General features: G+C 30.7%; 1 protein-coding gene across 1 annotated transcript in view; it reads right to left on the minus strand.

Annotated features, from left to right (window-relative positions):
- Positions 1-17,134, minus strand: part of Ca-alpha1D (Ca[2+]-channel protein alpha[[1]] subunit D) — a 148,839-nt gene extending 131,705 nt beyond the window's left edge. The window contains exons 1-2 of the mRNA XM_065514681.1: positions 16,422-17,134; positions 5,770-7,235 (exon numbers count right to left, since the gene is read on the minus strand). Coding sequence (XP_065370753.1) covers positions 5,770-7,235; positions 16,422-17,134 — 2,179 coding nt within the window. The remainder of the gene's footprint in view (positions 1-5,769; positions 7,236-16,421) is intronic.
- Positions 17,135-19,447: the final 2,313 nt, after the last annotated feature.

Below are 19,447 nucleotides of genomic sequence, written 5' to 3' on the forward strand. Positions count from 1 at the left end.
AGTTTTTTCAAAATTTTTTTTTTAAATTTCTTTAATTAATTTTTTTGGAAAAAGAATTTATGACAAAAAAAAAAATTTTGATGAAACAAAAATTCGAGTTAAAAAATATTTTTTTTTACGATTTTGATGCCCAACTTACTATGGTCTTATATACGTTGTTTGAAATATCTATCATTAGATATCCATATTGTCTATATTAATGACTTAGTAATCCAGATATAGGTAAAAAATAGGTCAAAAATCAAGGTTGTCCTAGTTTTTTCCTTATATCTCAGCCATTTGGCGACCGATTTTCTCGATTTTAAATAGCGACCGAGCCGGAAGAATTTCGGAGATATTGATGTATGAATCGTGTATGTAAGTTAATTGGGGGCTTCGGAAAGTTGATTTCAACACACAGACGGACATGGCTATATCGATTCCGCTATCTATAACGATCCAGAATATATATACTTTATGGGGTCGCATATGAAAAATGTGGAAATTACAAACGGAATGCCAAACTTATATATACCCTTGCCACTCATGGTGAAGGGTATAATAAACAATAAGTTAGAAACACAATTTTTAATTTAATTTAGGTTTAAACGAAGAATGTAGATTATCTCATTTACATCTTAGGGATGTAAATTATTTCCCAATATTGGTTTAATTACACCAGCGGAACAGACATTTTGGTGCCGGAAATTTCAGTTACATTTTGTACGAGTTGATGAACTCTTAGTACTATGTTAAACTTGTTTTTTTCAGTCAGCTCGCGTTTTCGAAATATTGCTGTTTTTATATTCACATTACATACCGTATTTTTGGTGTTTTTCTTCTAAATTTTGGGTAATTCAGCATAGAAAATTATTTTTTTTCATTAAACTGGTCTACGTAACCATATGATTATTTTGAGTATAATAATTCTGGTGGATGTTTTTTTAGCTTTATTGCGGATAAATAAAATGTTGTATTCCAAAAATTCTAAACAAGAATGTTTATTTTTAATATTTAGCTAATACTCTAATAAAAACCTAAGTAAAAAAATAAAAACATGACGTTTGCAACACATTTTTGGGTTACTTTTTTTAACATTTTGCTTATTTTTTTAATCAAACTTGGTTACAAATATTTTGAGGTTGTGGCAACACTGGCTACGAAGCAACAATGTAGATCATTGGTAGGCAAATAGAGGCATTTAATTTGTGTGCATGTGTAGGTAAAAAATAAAATAAAAAAATAAATATATGTAACAAATCCAAAGATGATCCTAAAATTAAAAAATGCAGCAATTGCGGAGGTAACAACACAGCAAACTACAGGGGTTGCCCTGTCTACTCAATTGTTAAAAAATCACAAAGCCAGAAACCGAAGATTTTCCCCGCTTAGCCATTAAACAACAATTTGAACTACACCCGTTGCAACAGACATATGCCAACAAAGAAACATATGCAAATGTAATTAGAAACAACCAAACTCAGACGCAAGTCCGTCAACCCCAAAACGAAAATATGAACCCAGAGGTAAGAGAGCAAACGCCAATCTTCAATTTCACCCGACTAGAATCTACAATAGAAACTCTTGGGCAATCGGTAAATAACTTTACAAACTCAATGAGTAACATGATGCAAGAAATGCTTAAGATGCAATCAATGTTATTGTAATATTATGCTGTGCTTAACAGACCCTGAACTGCCTAAGAATATGTTTCTGGAACGCTAACGGCATTCGCCTACATAAAAACGAACTCGAGTATTTTCTTAAAAGTCATGAAGTTGATATAATGTTAGTTTCGGAAACCCATTTGACGTCAAGATGTTTATTTAAGATAAATGGATATGCTTTTTATGGCACAAATGGTCCAAGAGATAGAGCACGTGGAGGCTCTGGAATTTTAATTAAAACCCGTATCAAACACAATGTGTGATATTTGTGAAGATTATCTTCAAGCTACGACAATATGTATGTATGGATGAATGCTACAGAGACCTATTAATTTCTAGAAATTTATAACAGGTTGTTGAAAATAAATAAAAAAACATTATTTTCAGATGGCAATACCTCTCAAAATAGATGTGAAAGTTGGGAACCCTGCCTTCAAGTGACAACATCAAAGTAAATTAATAAAGTAGCTACAGTACTACAACAAATACAACATTTACAAAAACCACAAGCAATTTTGTTTTTGGTTTAAGGTCTGAGCTGTCAAAGTTGCCTGTTGTTGTTTTTGCTTTTGGGCTTGTTGTATTTTTCGCCACAACAACCACAAGTGAATTGACAGTTCAGACCAAAGTAAAAAAAATAGTCAGCTGTTCTACTGAGTCTACTTTATTAATTTACTTTGGACAACATGTTTACATAAATCAGCTGTTTAATGTGGCCATCGACAGCCGGAATCTTTTAAAAAATTCATTATTCTGAATATCTGACAGGTAGTTATGACTGGCATGATAAACACTTCACGCTTTAAGGGTTAGCGTTTTCCGATTTTGGTAAAAGTTTCAGAGTATATTTAGAATTATCTGGACTATAATATTCTCATTAGGTTTTACTTAAAATTCATAAGAGTAAGGATATAGACCTCATTGACCTAAAAATTGCCAAATAATTGTTTTTTCTCGAAAATTTCAAAATTTAAATCGCAGGTACGGAAAAACTATAAGAGATATTTTCGTAATTTTTTCACATTTTTATTCCCTATTATATTCTTAATAAATCCCAATGAGACGATCAAAAAATTCTGAAATTTGTTTAACAAAATTTTTAAAAATTTGAAAATGGAGTTTTGAAACTGCCGTTAAAAATTTTCATACCTAAGAATAGGTTAACGGTATCCTACGAAGACAAAAACTCATACACAAGTAAATATGGACATATTTTAAGTAAAAATGAGCTTTTATTTTAATATTTCTCAAAATATGTTAATTTTGTTCCTACATTTCTTGTTCTAGTGGCCTGAGACACGTTAATGGCCTGGCGAATTTTTAATAACTTTAACATTTTTTGATCAATTTCTGCTTTTTATGTCTCATTAGAACGACAATTACGTACACATTTCGATTCTTTTCAATTAAATTGCAAAAGTAATTTTATATGGCAAAATTTTTACAAAAACTGAAAAAAATGCATTTTTTCCCCTTGTAAATGCATCTCAAAACTTCAGAGGGCTTTCGGCACGTCTTAACCCCAACCGATTTACCTAAAATTTTTTCAGGATGATTTTTTTACTATTGTTCACCAAACTGGGGGGTGAGAATGGCCAAAATCCAACTTTCGTTTATTAAGGGCCACCCTAGACGACATACTCGAAAAATAGGACATTTTTTTTATACCAAAATGTTCTTCGTAAAGATAACTTACAGAAAAATATAACTTACATCGCAAACCCAGTTCAAAAGTGACACAACTCAAAATTAATTTGTCGGGTTATATAAACCCGAAAAATGAATTTTACGCTTAAACTAAAGATATCAGTGTATTCCGCTGTTGTTAACTGTGCATAAAAAAACACTAATGTCTTTCATTATGTTTCAGTTGGTATATATTTATTTTCGATTTCTGAAAAATTAAAATTTTGAGTTGTGTCACTTCTGAACGTGTGGTGTACGATATGTTCTTCAAGAAAGTTTATTTTTAATAAAAAAAGAGTTACCCAGCAAAAACTTTACTTACAAATAAGCCGAAAAATAAGGGGAATTTGACGATTCGACTACTTATTTTTCTACTGAAAGAAGTCATTATTTTTGTTCGCGATGTGCCAAAAGTAATCCTTTATATTTTGACCGGAAATAAGTTGTTTTGTTAGTAGAGTTATTTATAGAATTTTGTATTTTCAAACAAGAAATAAAAAAAAAATAAGTCGCAGCCACGAGTCGAACCACCAACTATCCGTCTGCCCATATCGCCGCCCCTTGATCATTTGTAGGGTTCATTTTAATAAGTTAAACTCGAATACTCCTTTGCTGCGTCCATACATGGACATAACGCATTACTTTTTTACTGCAGTAAGCGTTTCAGCAATCAGTAAATGCTTACTGGTATGAAATATAATTTTCATTACCAGTTTCATCCCGATCGGATGAGCCGTTTAGAAATGCCAGATTTATTTCCAAAAAAATTTTGATTCTGCCAAATTGTGAGTGCGAGAGATGGTTTGTTCGGTTCAGAAGTGATGATTTTGATAGGGAAGACAAAGATCGAACAGGTCAACCAAAAAAGTTTGAAGCCAAGATTTGGAGGAATTACTCCAAGAAGATTGTTGTCAAACTCAACAAGAGCTTGTAAAATCATTGGGAGCTATTCAAGTAGTGTGATCAAATATTCGACATATTCCAAAAACCGGTTTTCGAATAATTCGAAAAAGCGTAATTTATAAAACCGGTTTTCGGTTTTTTCAATCAAAAACCGGTCCGGAGGTATAAATTAAGCTTAAATATTTTTTTTATTAAAACTAATTAAAAAATCATTCAGTCTTTTAACAATTTATTTAACTTAAATTAAATTTATTTAAAACAACTTTAATATTTTAAATCAAAAGAAATGATGTACATAGTAGTATATTAATATAATATTAACACATACTAATAGTTACATAATTACATATATTTTTTAAAATAACACACGATTCCTCAAATTATTTTTGATTAAATCAGTAGTGACAATGGCAGTGGTACAGTATCAATGACTTTTTATGATATCCACCAATTTAAAAGACACGCGGTTGGTATAAACTACGTAGAACAGGAAAAACAAAAATGAGCCAGAAATATTGACAATGACGTTCGACTGCCCCTAGCCCTTGATGTATAACTTGTTAATGACATTCAACATGAAATCATAACACACAAAGTGTTGTTTAAAGTAATCCCTAATTATTAAAAGTAATCGCAGAATCTTAAAATAAAAAAAAAATATTCGATTTTGTCGAATAATTCGAGACAAAAAACCGGTTTGTCGAATAACTCGAAAACCGTCCTTTTGTAAAAACCGGTTTAATAAAACCGGAAAATTGGAAAATAACCGGTTTTTCGAATAATTCGAAAACCGGTTTGACCACTCTATATTCAAGCGGCAATTTCAAAACTTTTGCGAGCACCAGAATTCATCCAAAACAAGAGAAACTGGGTATACGAATAGATGCCGAGAGACCTTGCAAAACTATTTTGCATGTCCGAAATGCTGCTTGAACGCTATAAATGAAAATAACTTTTGCACCGAAGCATAAGATATCGTATGTGAAATCAACCAAGCCGAATCTACATCAAAGCTAAATATCTATGGCGCTAAAGAAATGATCTGTATTTGGTGAGACCAAAAGGGTCATATTTATTATATGCTACTGAATTCTGGCCAGACCATCACATGGAACCTGTCTAAATAAAATTCGAATTCATAATTTCATTAGTTCATCTTAAGATCACTTAAATTTTACAGATTTAATCAATCTAAGAAGTGAATTCACAAATATTTCACTTTATATTGACATTTCACTTTCGACATTGATTTAAATTTTTTTAATTTTTAAAATCAATTACATATTAATAAAAAATTTATTTGAAGTTGACGCATAATTTTGTGCACTCAATCGCTTTATGCTAACTCATTTAGAAACCGATAATATTATGGTAAAGCAATGTAATCGAAAAATGTTACAGATTTGATTACAGATTAAAATTTTGGCCCAAAAAAAATTCTAAAATTTCCTATAGTGCTATGACAAGGCAAATGCGGAAATTTAAAATATGTAATTAAAATTAATAACCAATAAAAGTACTTAGTACTACTTACCATATATATCATTATTTACATTTTGAGCGCCGTCTTCAACTCTACCGCCACTTAGCACTTCTACCCCTCCACTGTTTACACCAAGACCAGAACGGGTTAAAACATCTGTCGGGGCATCACTTTTATAGCCGGCATCAAAAATCATCTTGTTAAAATTAAGACTATTGTTGTTATAACTTAAAATTATATTCTGTTCGAAAGTGTCTTTTTGGCTAAGAGCAATACTATGCGGCTCCAAATCGCAGTTATTAATCGAATCACAGGGACTGTTAAAATGAGTGAACCGTTGTTGTTTTTTGTAAAACTTTTCATGAAATTTCGAATAGTTTTTTAAATTATTGCTTAGAATTTTATTTTCCGTTTCAACTCGAGGTAAATCTTCTATTAGAGAAGGCGGATCACTGCAGGTCTCATCAAAAACGCTGCAATTATCAGAAGCGTTTGTTGTCTGATCGTTGTCGTCTTGGTCATCAAACTTTTCTTCCAAATATTGAACACCGTGCCGTTGTACATCATACAAGTTATCACTAGTATGTCCCCTGAACGACGTTGAAAGAGCTTGACCGTTACATACACTGTCACTGGCAGTCCCCAAATCGTCCGTATAGCTGCTACTTACAACGACACCAATGCCAAAGCCCTCGTAAAGAGTGTTACTATTTTCGCCGGTAATGTCACAGTTACAACTGTTGCTACTACTGCAACTGCTGCAATAACTGAAGCGTTTTTTGTTCGACTGTACTACTATAGCATCGGCCTCGGAGTTTTGTTGTGTTGGCGAACGTGATTTATATTTCAATAGCTTGGGTGAGGAATTTTTAGCGCCACAACCACCGTTTGATGATTTTAGAGCAGATTTTCGAAATGATTTAAGCCTTTTATGGTATTCACTCGATTCTACAGATTCATAATCTTCACAATGATTCGTTTTATAACCGGCCTTCTCCGAACCATTAAACGTATTTAAATCGTTGATGGCCGAATAATTTAAACAGATATTAATGTGTGATTCATGGGGTTCTTCTTTATGAATATTTGGACTATTTGGATTATGTTTATTATCATTTACAATAATGAAGTTGCGTTTATTATTATTGTTACTAGGAGTTTTTGTTGGCGTTTGAATTTGTGCTTCAGCTGCAATATTTAATGAATTATTCAAATTTTGGCACTTAACATTGTTACTTATAACTATTGTATTTACAGGTACACCAGCAGCAGGTGCAGCTTTATTTATTATTTCTTGTCTTATTTGTGATAAGAATTTGTTACTTAATTCTTTGCTATACGTTGGATCACCTAAAAGCGTTAAATCTGCTTGTTGCACACACGGTCTATCATACGCTGCTATTTCATCAGCCTCTTGGTTCTCAAGATGTGTAGCAAAATGGGGGGGTCCCTTCTCTAATTGCAGTGATTCGTCAACTTGATTTTCCACAAATACTTTTCGCTTTTGCAGGTAATTTCTAAAAAAAAAAAACATTTTTCAATTAGTAATTTGCATATTTTTTTATATGCTCCTTAGTAAATTTTAACCGATTATTCAACGGCCCTATTGCCCGAAAAATCCATTAAATTCACGAAAGGTTTTTTTCGGCAATACGGCCCACAGTGCTTTGTTCAATGGACAAAAACCAAAAACAAGATCATGGCCCACAAACAACTTATCAACTTTTCACTTTGCTCTTATCAAATTTCATTTGTTGACAAAGTGATAAGTGTTTCCGTTCCATAATATTCTTTGCAAATCTCACTTTGCAATAAGCAAATTTTTGCAAAGTCTTTGCTCTCTTTACAAATTCGTTGCTCTCTTTGCAAAGTCTTTGCGCCAGTGTTGCCACCAAGGAAATTATAAACTACACATTAGGGTTCTATAAGTCGATTATGTTATCTCAAAAGTCGAATAGTTGAAAAAAGTCGATAAAAGTCGAATAGTCGATAAAAGTCGACTTTTTAGATTGTTAAAAAAAAATATTGCACTTGCATTTTTTGTAGTGTATGCTAATATATGTAAAAAATTTGTAGTTATAAATTTGAAATAAAGCTTCCAAAATTGTAAGTAAATTTTATTGTTTATTATTTAAAACACAAACAAGAAACCAGACAGAAAATAGCATAAACACAAAACAGTTCTTACGGATATAAAAAATAACTAGTAACAATTTGTAAATAAATTTTTCTCACACAAATTCCTACGTTTTTGTTTTTTTTTGCTCCTAAGATTGGCTAACGTTAGCCCGAAATAACTGCAATTGCCGTTACCGATATAATAGTTTATACCGTTATCTGTAAATACCGTTACCCTTATTCTATAAACAATTTAAAATTATTAAATTACAAATTTTAGATTTTGGGTTATTTTGAAAATTAACGCTTTTCTAATAACAATTTGTAAGAACTTGCAAACAAAACTATCACAACAAACGGCGAAATGTCCACTTGGAAAACCAAACATAGCAATCTCCAAATTACTTATCGTATTTTTCTGCAAGCCTTAATGTTAATTTAGTTCAAACTTGATTCATATCTTCATACATATAATTCCATTATACTGAGTAACAAACGAGTACAATATAATAAATATGAATACATTTGGAGATACTGGATTTTTTATTTATCAACTAAAATAGAGGATATAGACTAAACGTACATATTTATTTCAGTCGGTTTGGAAATCTGAACAATTCATAATTCATTCATTCATTCATTCATTCATTCATTCATTCATTCATTCATTCATTCATTCATTCATTCATTCATTCATTCATTCATTCATTCATTCATTCATTCATTCATTCATTCATTCATTCATTCATTCATTCATTCATTCATTCATTCATTCATTCATTCATTCATTCATTCATTCATTCATTCATTCATTCATTCATTCATTCATTCATTCATTCATTCATTCATTCATTCATTCATTCATTCATTCATTCATTCATTCATTCATTCATTCATTCATTCATTCATTCATTCATTCATTCATTCATTCATTCATTCATTCATTCATTCATTCATTCATTCATTCATTCATTCATTCATTCATTCATTCATTCATTCATTCATTCATTCATTCATTCATTCATTCATTCATTCATTCATTCATTCATTCATTCATTCATTCATTCATTCATTCATTCATTCATTCATTCATTCATTCATTCATTCATTCATTCATTCATTCATTCATTCATTCATTCATTCATTCATTCATTCATTCATTCATTCATTCATTCATTCATTCATTCATTCATTCATTCATTCATTCATTCATTCATTCATTCATTCATTCATTCATTCATTCATTCATTCATTCATTCATTCATTCATTCATTCATTCATTCATTCATTCAATTAAAATCCAAAATATAGATAAAAGACATACATTGACACTATATTTTGGATATAATTGGAATTTAAAATTACACATTTTTACATTTTTTTTTTTATCTTTCATTTCAAAATGTTTTTAATTTTTTTTCAAAAATTTTTTTTTTGTTTTTTTAGTGACAATTTTATGCCAAACATTTTTGTTTAAAAATTTATTTTTTCATATATTTCCAATTATTTTTTTTAAATTAAAGTTTTGTAGTCATGAAAAATTAATTCGGTCTCTATAATTTCTTGTTATAACCGCATCTTTACTATCGTCGAACAAAAATTCACGTCTTAACGTTTTTAAAGCTTCACTAGTATAACAATATATAACAGTGTATAACAATATGAATTTGTAAAGCGATCGTTTACCTTTGACAAAATTATCGAAATTTTGCGTCACAAAAATAGAATTTACTTTTCAATATTAAGATTGCACTTTGAACAAGTGAACGTACGTGTAACAGAAATTGCAAAGAGAATATAAAAATTGCAAAAACTTTGCAAATTACACTTATCAATTTCAACTTATCACTTATCAAATTTTATAGTTCTGAGGAACATAAAGTTTTGCAAATTGACCAAAAATTTGATAAGTACAAAGTGAAAAGTTGATAAGTTGATTTGTGGAATAAGGCCATGTCTTTGATGTTAATGAAATTTATATTTTTCAATAGACAACTAAATAACTCATTCGTGTAAAAAAGACTTTTTTATAAATATCTCTGTTTGTCGTCACTAGAGGTCGCTAAAGTTAGTACATTTTCAACATAAATTTTATGGAGAAAAATATAGTTTTTTTATGGTTAACTAAAATAATTGTTAAAAGTTCGTTTTAAAAGATATAAACTCGCGAGTGGCTGCAAATGAAAGAATTCTAAAATTTTGTTGGAATATAAGTAAAATATGTTTATGTTTTACTATAAAATAGCCTTAAGTATTATCTATAAGAAAATGTAATCATTAGTTGTCAATTCGTATGAAAACTATTACAATTTTGTTTAAATGTATAAATAATTTAAAATAATACCGTTTTTTCTTTTAAATAACTAAGAAATATTGCGTTATTTAACAAAAGTAGTTTAATGGCATAAAGTGTATTAATAGGTATTTATTTGGTTCTTGCTGAAATCAAAAAAAAAATGCCTAAGTTTGATTTAATTTTGAAAATAAAAACATGTTAATCAATTTTAATTTTTCTTTTATTTTATCTAATGCTTATCTCTTATTTATTATAATGTGAAATCATTATTTGTCCGTTTGGATTAGAACGTTAAAAAAAATTGTTTTTGATGGCACCAATAAATAATACATTTTTACCGTAAATGTAAGTAACTCAATAATTGAATATAACCTACATATCCTTAGGTTGAGATAGTAATATGAGCTTCTGCTGATATAAGGAACACTTAAAGTATAATCCAACATCAAGTTTCTAATATTACAGCTGAACCATAAGGCTATCAACATTTGAAAATGTCCGTCCACCCGTCCTTATATGATATATATTTAATTTTATGATTATATTTAATTTTTTAATGTATTAGGTATGTTTTAGGCTAAAATTGCGGCGAAAACTGGGCTACAAATAACGTAATTAAAGATTCTGAGGAAGATTGTGAGGCGGCAAAACATTTGTACAAAGAATGTAGATTAGCATAGCTGCGCAAAAGGGTGAACTATCACAAAGTTTTGTGAACAAATCTGTTTTTTAATCGACCCAAAGTAATACCGGTGCAAATAGTAATACGAATAGTATTTTGAATCGGACCACAAGTCATATTTTTAAGTCTTGGCCTACTTTTCGTGATGGGTTCATAAACATTTATATTAACTGTGAGGAACTAACAAATGTTCAAAGCTTATATTATTGATTCGAATTGGAGAATTTTAGTTAATATTCAACTAAAACAATTGTTAAGTCTTGCTCATGTAAACACTGAATGTGCTAAAGACATAAAACTCCTCCAAACAGAAATAAAAAATTATATTTCTGTTTTTACTTTGAATGGTATAGATACTTCTGGAGGGGACGCAATTTTTTTATTTTTTGTTCTATAAAATTACCGACTTTTCTTTATCATAGCGTTAACCGTCGATTAATAACCAAAAGGATATATCTAAAATTGTTTTTGATGGCTCAGTTTCAATCATTGGAAACTGTTTTCGACCTTAGGCATTTTTAAAATCCCGATATAGGGAGATTTAATCCTGAATAGTCTTCTAATAAGATTTCAAGCAAATTTGAGACTCGTGCAGGAAATAAAACAGGTTGTCGAAGATCGCTCGCATTGTGAACGACCTGATCGACTTCGACTAAAACTGATCGAAGACCACAAATTGCTAAAGTAAAAAAAAGCACAGTGAACAACTAAATTATTCAGTTTGCAAATTAAAACATAATTCAATGTTACATCGCACAGTGGTGGCAGTTATATAGAAGAGAGCGACAAAAACAGTAATAGTTCGAATATCGTCTTGAAACATCTACAGCATATTCCTGCCGATAAGAAAATTAATTTGACAAAAAGTGGGCGTGGTCACTTTCACTTAACGCCCACTTTTTATCTATATATATAAAAGTGAATGTGTGTTTGCTGGTTTGAAGACTATTGACGGCTAACCGGCTGCCTGTATGTCTGGAAGGAACTGTAGGCTACGTTTTGTTTTGAAATGTCATGTGGGTGTGGTACCTCCAATACAAAGTTAATTTAAAAAATCATATATCTAGGAAACCATAGTAGCTATAGTCCTCAAATTTTACATGAGCAATTCCACCGTTAGTATAAACATTTGAGGCAAAAATATGAGTAGTAGCCACAGAGGGCATGGCACCTCCCATATGATGTTAATTAAAAAATCGAATATATACTGTAAGAGATAGAGTCCATAAATTGTGTACGTTTATTCTACCATTAATATTTAGGACAAGAATGGGCAGACTATAAATAGTGGGAGTGGCACCTCCCATACAAACTAAATACTAAAATTCAGATCTATCTGTATAATTGTAATATGTAAAGAATTAAAACTTTGTGTAAATTACTTATTTAGGTCAAAAATGATCAAAATAGTGGGCGTGGCACCTCCCATAGTTATTACAATTTATATATAGGGGAAGCTATAGCAGCTATCAATATTAATATTTAGGACAGAAATTCTTTAGGTTGCGTGTTCGCGAGTGGAAAACCCCACTTACTTATAGGTCTATGCACCAGATGGAAAAACCAAACATATTGCATTTCCTAAGGCATTAGAACAACAAATAATTAATACAAAATATTATAAACTAAACATTAAATACAAATATTTTTTGTTCTAAACTTTTCTATTTTATTGCAACTCACATTAAGATTAGAAAATATGAAATAAATAATGTATGTAATTTTTATTACATTATAAACTAATTTTAGATAGACTAGATATATTGTAATGAAGAGGCGTGAAAATCTGCATTTTTTGGACGTTTCCTTTATAATAAATTAAAAATATATGTAAATAAACAAATAAATAAAAATATAAATAATAAATGTTTAATAATAAAAAAGTACACCATTTAACAAATTACACAGTACTAAAACTTATAATAAAACATTAATGTGATCTAGGCATTTTTAATGTTACTGAAAAAGGCACAAAAATGCGCAGCCAAATTTAACATAATCATAAACTACATACTTTGTTTAATATATGCATATAGGTTTGGTCGTTAAATTCGATTGACAAACATTTTAAAATTCTAAATTATTTCAACACAAATTATAAAAACATGTTCAAAAAGCTACTTCTTAAAAATTATTTTTTTTTAAATACAGAACACAATTAACCTACATGAAATATATTTTAAACAAAGCCAATACCATCAGTCTTTATATCCATTTTTTAAAATTTGCATTTATCACTTTTTTAATATATAAATCCACTATTGAACTTAAACTTTGTTTTCGGTTTTTCTTCTACTAACTTCTGCACTTTTGTTTGTTCTCACTTAAATTGTTTATATTATGGAAGTACCGTTAGAAATTTTCAAAACAAATCCGAAGTAGAAAAATTTGATGGTTTTAGCGACTAGTTATACCCCTTCAAGATCAATATTTTAATATAATTTTTTTTATTTTTGTCGCATGGGTGCAACCACTGCAGTGCACTGTGCATCGGGAAGTGTCTGATGTTCTCCTACTGCAAGTAGTTCATGCAGCCAAAATAGCGGTCAAACAGCACAACCAACAAAATGACATTTCAGAATGATCTGGTCAGATGCAGGTTTTATCTATATGTCATTAAAAAAAATATTTTTCGGAATGACCATAATAGCAATTTGAACGATTTTTGAATTAAAGACTGTGATATTTGATCTTCAATTAATATTGGCATTATCGTCAACATTAAAAAATGCTTATCTAACGATAACGATTTTAGCAAGGAAAGATTTTTGAAAATAGATGATGAGAGAACAGCTAAAACATTGGGAGTAATGGAACGCTAAGGTTGATCAATTTTATTTTGTAACAGCTACGATCACTCTGAAAGGAAAATTGACAAAAAGAGAAGTTTCGTAGCTCAGCTATTTCACCCAACAGGTTAGTTGGGTCCGGTTGTTATAATTGCAAAGATTTTTATGCAACAGATTTCGAGCGACAAAATTGATATCTGAAACAAGAGGTCAAAAATGGAGGAATTTTCTTAGAGACATTAGGGCCATAGATAATATAAGAATAACTCTTAGGGTTCGGTTTCAACCTTCAACCAATTTACATGAAGGTGGTTCTGTGCACACAGGTAGCTCCTTTGAAAGCGATTTCCTTTCCAAGATTGGAACTTTGTGGCTCGCTCTATTGATTTTTTGATACCGATGGAAAAGATTTGATGAAACTAGAACTACCGTTTTACTTGGAGTGATTATATAGTATAGTCGAGAAAATTGGGAAAGATCAGGTGTAGTGACAATTCCGCAGATTTGTTGAGAAGAGCTGTTCGACCTCTGGACTTAGTTGAAAATCGTGGTATGGCGTAGCTTTGCTCAGATTGTCTTCTTTGGGAAGCTTCTTTGGATAAGGAACGGATAAGGATTTCCAACGAATATTATAAGTTATTAACGATAGAGCCCATTCTTGTTAGCAAATTGTTGAATTTTAATCCTTTCATAGATAAAAAGGAGGCAAAGAGTTTAAAAAGTAATTTCTTTATATTTCAAGTCTAATTGTGATTTGACTGAAAGGTTCTATTCATATCCTGGAGCTATACGGGTAATGGCGTATGTGATGCGAGGAATAAATACAATTTTTATATTCAAATGGGATCGTTACACGTCACTAGAAATCAATTCAGACGAAATGAGCTCTGTTGAGGAAAATCTGATAAAAATTGCGTTTTCCAACGAATGTTATAAGTTATCAAGGAAAGAGCCCATTCTCGTTAGTAAATTATTAAAATCTAAACCTTTCATAAATGAAAAGGTGTCGGAGGTCGGTCGTATGCACCAAATTTATCTTATAATTAGAAATGTTCTAGTTTGTTCGGATTGTCATTTGGCTAGACTGCTTGTTAATATTATTCATAAAGTTATACTGTACGGAGCGTATCAATTAATTCCGAAGGTCCTAAGAACTGAATTTTTTATTCCTCGACCAAAAAAAACTTATCACATTCGTTATAGGTCGTTCGTTCTTCCATTTAATATCATTAGAGTAGTTTTAGCTGGATCTCTCGTGCATGTTCGATAACGAAAGGTTATGTATGCGTATTCCGAACGATATATGTATATTCGGTTAATGGAACTAATTTTCCATTAAAAGCTGTAGTTTTCACCTCTTATGGGAGGTTTTTGGGAAGCAGGTGTTGGTGATTAACACTGGGATATTTGCAGCCAGGAATTTATATGACAGACGGTATCAAAGGTCCATACATATATGCAATAATATTAGACGAGTGGATTTTTTATTATACCCTTCACCTTCGGAGAAGGGTGTATATAAGTTTGTCATTCCGTTTGTAACTTCCACAATATAATTTTCCGACCCTATAAAGTATATATATTCTGGATCCTTATAGATAGCGGAGTCGATTAAGGCATGTCTGTCCATCTGTTTGTTGAAATCAATTTTCTGAAGACCCCAGATATCTTCGGGATCCAAATCTTCAATAATTCTGTCAGACATGGGGTGAATTCCAAAATTTATGTATGCAATGCAGTCATATCTTTATCAAGGCAAAGCATGAAAACGCGTAGTTCAAATTTACAAAAAAAAACTTATACTGCATGTTTTTACTTTTTCATACATTTTGCGATATGAAACATTATCAAAGTTACACGGTTGCGTTAAGAATCGCTCGACTTTTTAAGGTTGCATTGCATACATACATTTTGGAATTCACCCATGCTTTCGAGAAGTTTCCTATTTAAAATCAGCAAATGGCTGAGATATGAGGAAAAAACCAGGACAACCTCGACTTTTTTACCTATTTTTGACCTATATCTTGATTACTAAGACATTAATGTAGACAATATGGATATCTAATGATAGATATTTCAAAGACCTTATATAAGACGTATATAAGATCATAGTAAGTTGGACCTACAGTGGGTCAAAATCAAAAAAAATATTTTTTAACCCAAATTTTTTTTCTCCAAAAAAAATTTTCAAATTTAAAAAAAATAAAAAAAATTAAAATTTAAAAAAAAAAATTTTTGAATAACAATTCGAAAAAAAATGTCCTAAAAATGAAAAAAATAACTTTGGAAAAAAAATAAATTTTGTTTACTTAAAAATATTTGAAATTTTTATTTTGAAGTATAATTTGGTGAAGGATATATAAGATTCGGCACATCCGAATATAGCTCTCTTACTTGTTTTTATTTAAATATATTTATGAAATAGTTTTCATTGTTAAACTTTATGTTTTTTAATATGAAACAAAAATCACGAGTTTGGCATCCCTAACTGAACACGTGGCCTTGATTAAGGTTGGATAATGTTTAATATCTGCAAAATTTTTAAAATTCTACAAAATCACTAAATTAGTAAAATAATTCAAAACACAAATTGTTTGCCAAAATTTAAAAGTGTTCCTTCTGCCTTCAGACGCATTTTCAAACTTCAGAGCCTGTTATGCGATTTGACTCAAATTCTCCAGATTGCAGTTTTATACCTAGTGTCACAGTAATCCGAACCGCGTTCCTAAAAATTAAAATTTGTCCTAACCTTCATATTTGTATGAAGTTGTTCCAAAATAAATTTGAAATCATGTTTATTTATTGTATTGTGACTTACAAATCTTGGTTCGTATTACACTCATATCTACGATGACATTTCACTTGTTGATTGTATTGCATTAAATGTTGTTGAGGGTGTGATGATGATGTTGCTGTTAAAATGTTAGCTGTTCTCGACTTCTCGTCCGAAGTTGCTTCACAGTTTAACATTTGTTGTTGGTCATTGTGGGGAATGTTTTTTGAGGGACTTTTATGATTGTGATGAGTGGTTTGATTATTACAATTGTTATTAAATGCACTATAATTTTTATCTTTTTTTGAACAGTTTATAAATGTAGCGGTATTGGAAGATACTGATTCCGACGACAACGATGATGCTGATGACGACGATGGCGTTGAATTATATGAAAAAGGTGTTATGCTGGAAGTAGATGGCCGGTTAATGGATTTTTTCAATTTAAACAAATCATAATCATAGTTTTCGCATTTAACCCTTAGTTTTTGAAAATTTCGTTTTTTTAAGCGTTGTTGTTGTTGCTGTGGTTTTACTTCATCACACCTGATTCCCTGCTCATTAGCCTGACCACCGTAATCGTAAACTTCATTGTCATCATCATTATCGTTAATATGATGATGATGTTGTCGCTTAGCATAGTTTTCCTTTTTGGCCTCAAGTGTATTCGTCTTATGCTGCTTAGGTTTAGGTGCTTCTAACATAATTGGTTGTACTTGTTGTCCTTCGGAATGACTTTCATCATAATCTTTTTCCATATTGACTCATGTACACGACTTTTTTTGTCTATAACTATATTCAATTATTTGTTCTATTTTCTATTCTTATATTTATATTGTTCAATCAAATACGCTTTTGACCGTTTTAAGGCTTAACACTCACTGTATTTTCAAACGATTGGAACTCATGGCAATCGCTATACACACAACAAAATACACACACACAAATGTTAGAAGCATGTTGGAAAGAAGGGGGAGGCAAAGCCATCCTTATAAATCCTCATAACAAGTTAAATGACAACCAAATGACAACATACATCAGGGGTTGTTTTCTGCCACCGAGAAGATAGTAAACTCAGCAAAGCGTATTCATTATAAGGTGGTCTCGATTATACAACATTTACAAAAACCACACGCAATTTATTTATATTGGAGCTGGAGCAGTCAAAGGCTGTCTGTTGTTTTTCTTGCACTGAACATTGGTAAATTTGACTGTTTCAGCCTCTACACAAATGAAGAAAGATATAATCATCTGTGCTATCGACACTACCTAACAATGAATACGCCATGAATCTCTGGCTAACCCCCACTCAAGGCGAATTTATACAAGGTGGAGTCAGTCAAACAGCTGATAATTTTTTTTCGCTTTTTGGTTCTAACAACTGTCAAAGCTTGTTTTTATATTTAAATATCTACATATTCTAATAGTATTAACAAAATTATTGTTTACATAAATAAGTAAAGCCATCACTATTCAATTATCTACACTATATTAAGTTTAAATACTTATTTGTTAAATTTTTCATTTTGGTTTTTTGACATTTTTTAAGAGCAATCGTTGTTTTTGCAGAATTGACACCACCTTGTATATGTTAACTTATAGTTAGGCCCGTTTTCTCAATGTATCGACAAACTGCCTCTTACTAAATGTCGACATATATTTATTAGGCTGTTAAACTGTCCGTTAACAATTTTGGTTGTCTCAATTTAACGACAAAAAACATTATTTTCAGTTGGCAATACCTCTCAAAATAAATGTGAAAGTTGGGAGCCCTGGCTTCAAGTGACAACATGTTTACATAAATCAGCTGTTTAATGTAATTGCTCAGAAAGGAGGACCTACCACATATTAAATGCAATTAAGATTAATATTGGGATTCCTTGCTTAAAACGGTTAACTGTACGGAGACTTTTTTGGTGATACTTTTCGTACAATTATTGAATTTATGTAAATTTTTATGTTTTTAATGAAAATGTTTGTATTTTTTTTATGTCGATTTCTAGTTTATAAGATTTTTTATAAAATGAATTAAAAAAAGGTTCAAATATGTATTGAAAAGTGACCATAAACAGCTAGTTTATATTATGAGTATGTCTGTACGGAGACTTAATTGATTCAGTGTATATAATTAATTTCGAATATCTGTAGAACTATAATTGTATAGGTGTTTAAACTTTTAGCGAATTAATTTCTTATTACTGTGCGGAGTTTAGCTGAATATAGACGAATTAGATTAGAGGGCATAGCACCTTCCATACAGAGTAAATACTGATTTCGAATATCTGGGCAACCAAAATGGGAGGGGTCGGAAATTAGGTGAGTCACCTCCCATACAAAGTAATAATTGCAATGTTCTTTAAACTTTGTTCGCATAGGTCTCTTACCATTTTACTCAGATTGGCTGAAAATGGTCGGGATTGTATTAGTGGTTGTGGCACAAAGTAAATAATTAATTTTGAATATCTGGAGAACTATAATTCTATAAGAATTTAAACTCTATATCAATCAATTTATTACCATTCTACGGAGGTTAGCTAAAAACGAATTTATTCCTGTTCCCTGTTCGAAGTTTAGCTAAGCATGATCGGCTTAGTAGAAAAGACCCCTCCCTTATAAAGGAAAGTTAAAGTAAAGCTTGATATTTACATAAAAGGTTTAAAAATGGATGGGATCAGAGCAGTGGAGTGGTATCTCCCATACAAAATTAGTTAGTTATTTTCGAATATCATGTGAACTGTAATTGAGTGTTATTTTCGTATTTCCATTCATATTTTTTTAATTTTACTAGGGTAGGGGTAGCAAAGTGCGCCTAGTGCTAGTTATAATTAAAATTACAATAAATCTTATAGCTAAAAGCACTAGCAACTTAGGCTTACGGCTTGATTATTAAAATATGTTTTTATCCATTGTGAAAAAAAAACTTGAAAAACGACAAAGCGTGTGTTATAGGTTTTGTTGAGTACATTACAAATTTTGTTTACAAATTTCAGAAACACCGTCAAATTCAGAAGTTATCCTAAAAATCCATTTTAAATGTTGTTCGGCAACTTATCGACCAGAAACTCAGTCAG

The sequence above is a fragment of the Calliphora vicina genome, chromosome X (assembly GCF_958450345.1).
Source record: "Calliphora vicina chromosome X, idCalVici1.1, whole genome shotgun sequence".
NCBI lineage: Eukaryota > Metazoa > Arthropoda > Insecta > Diptera > Calliphoridae > Calliphora > Calliphora vicina.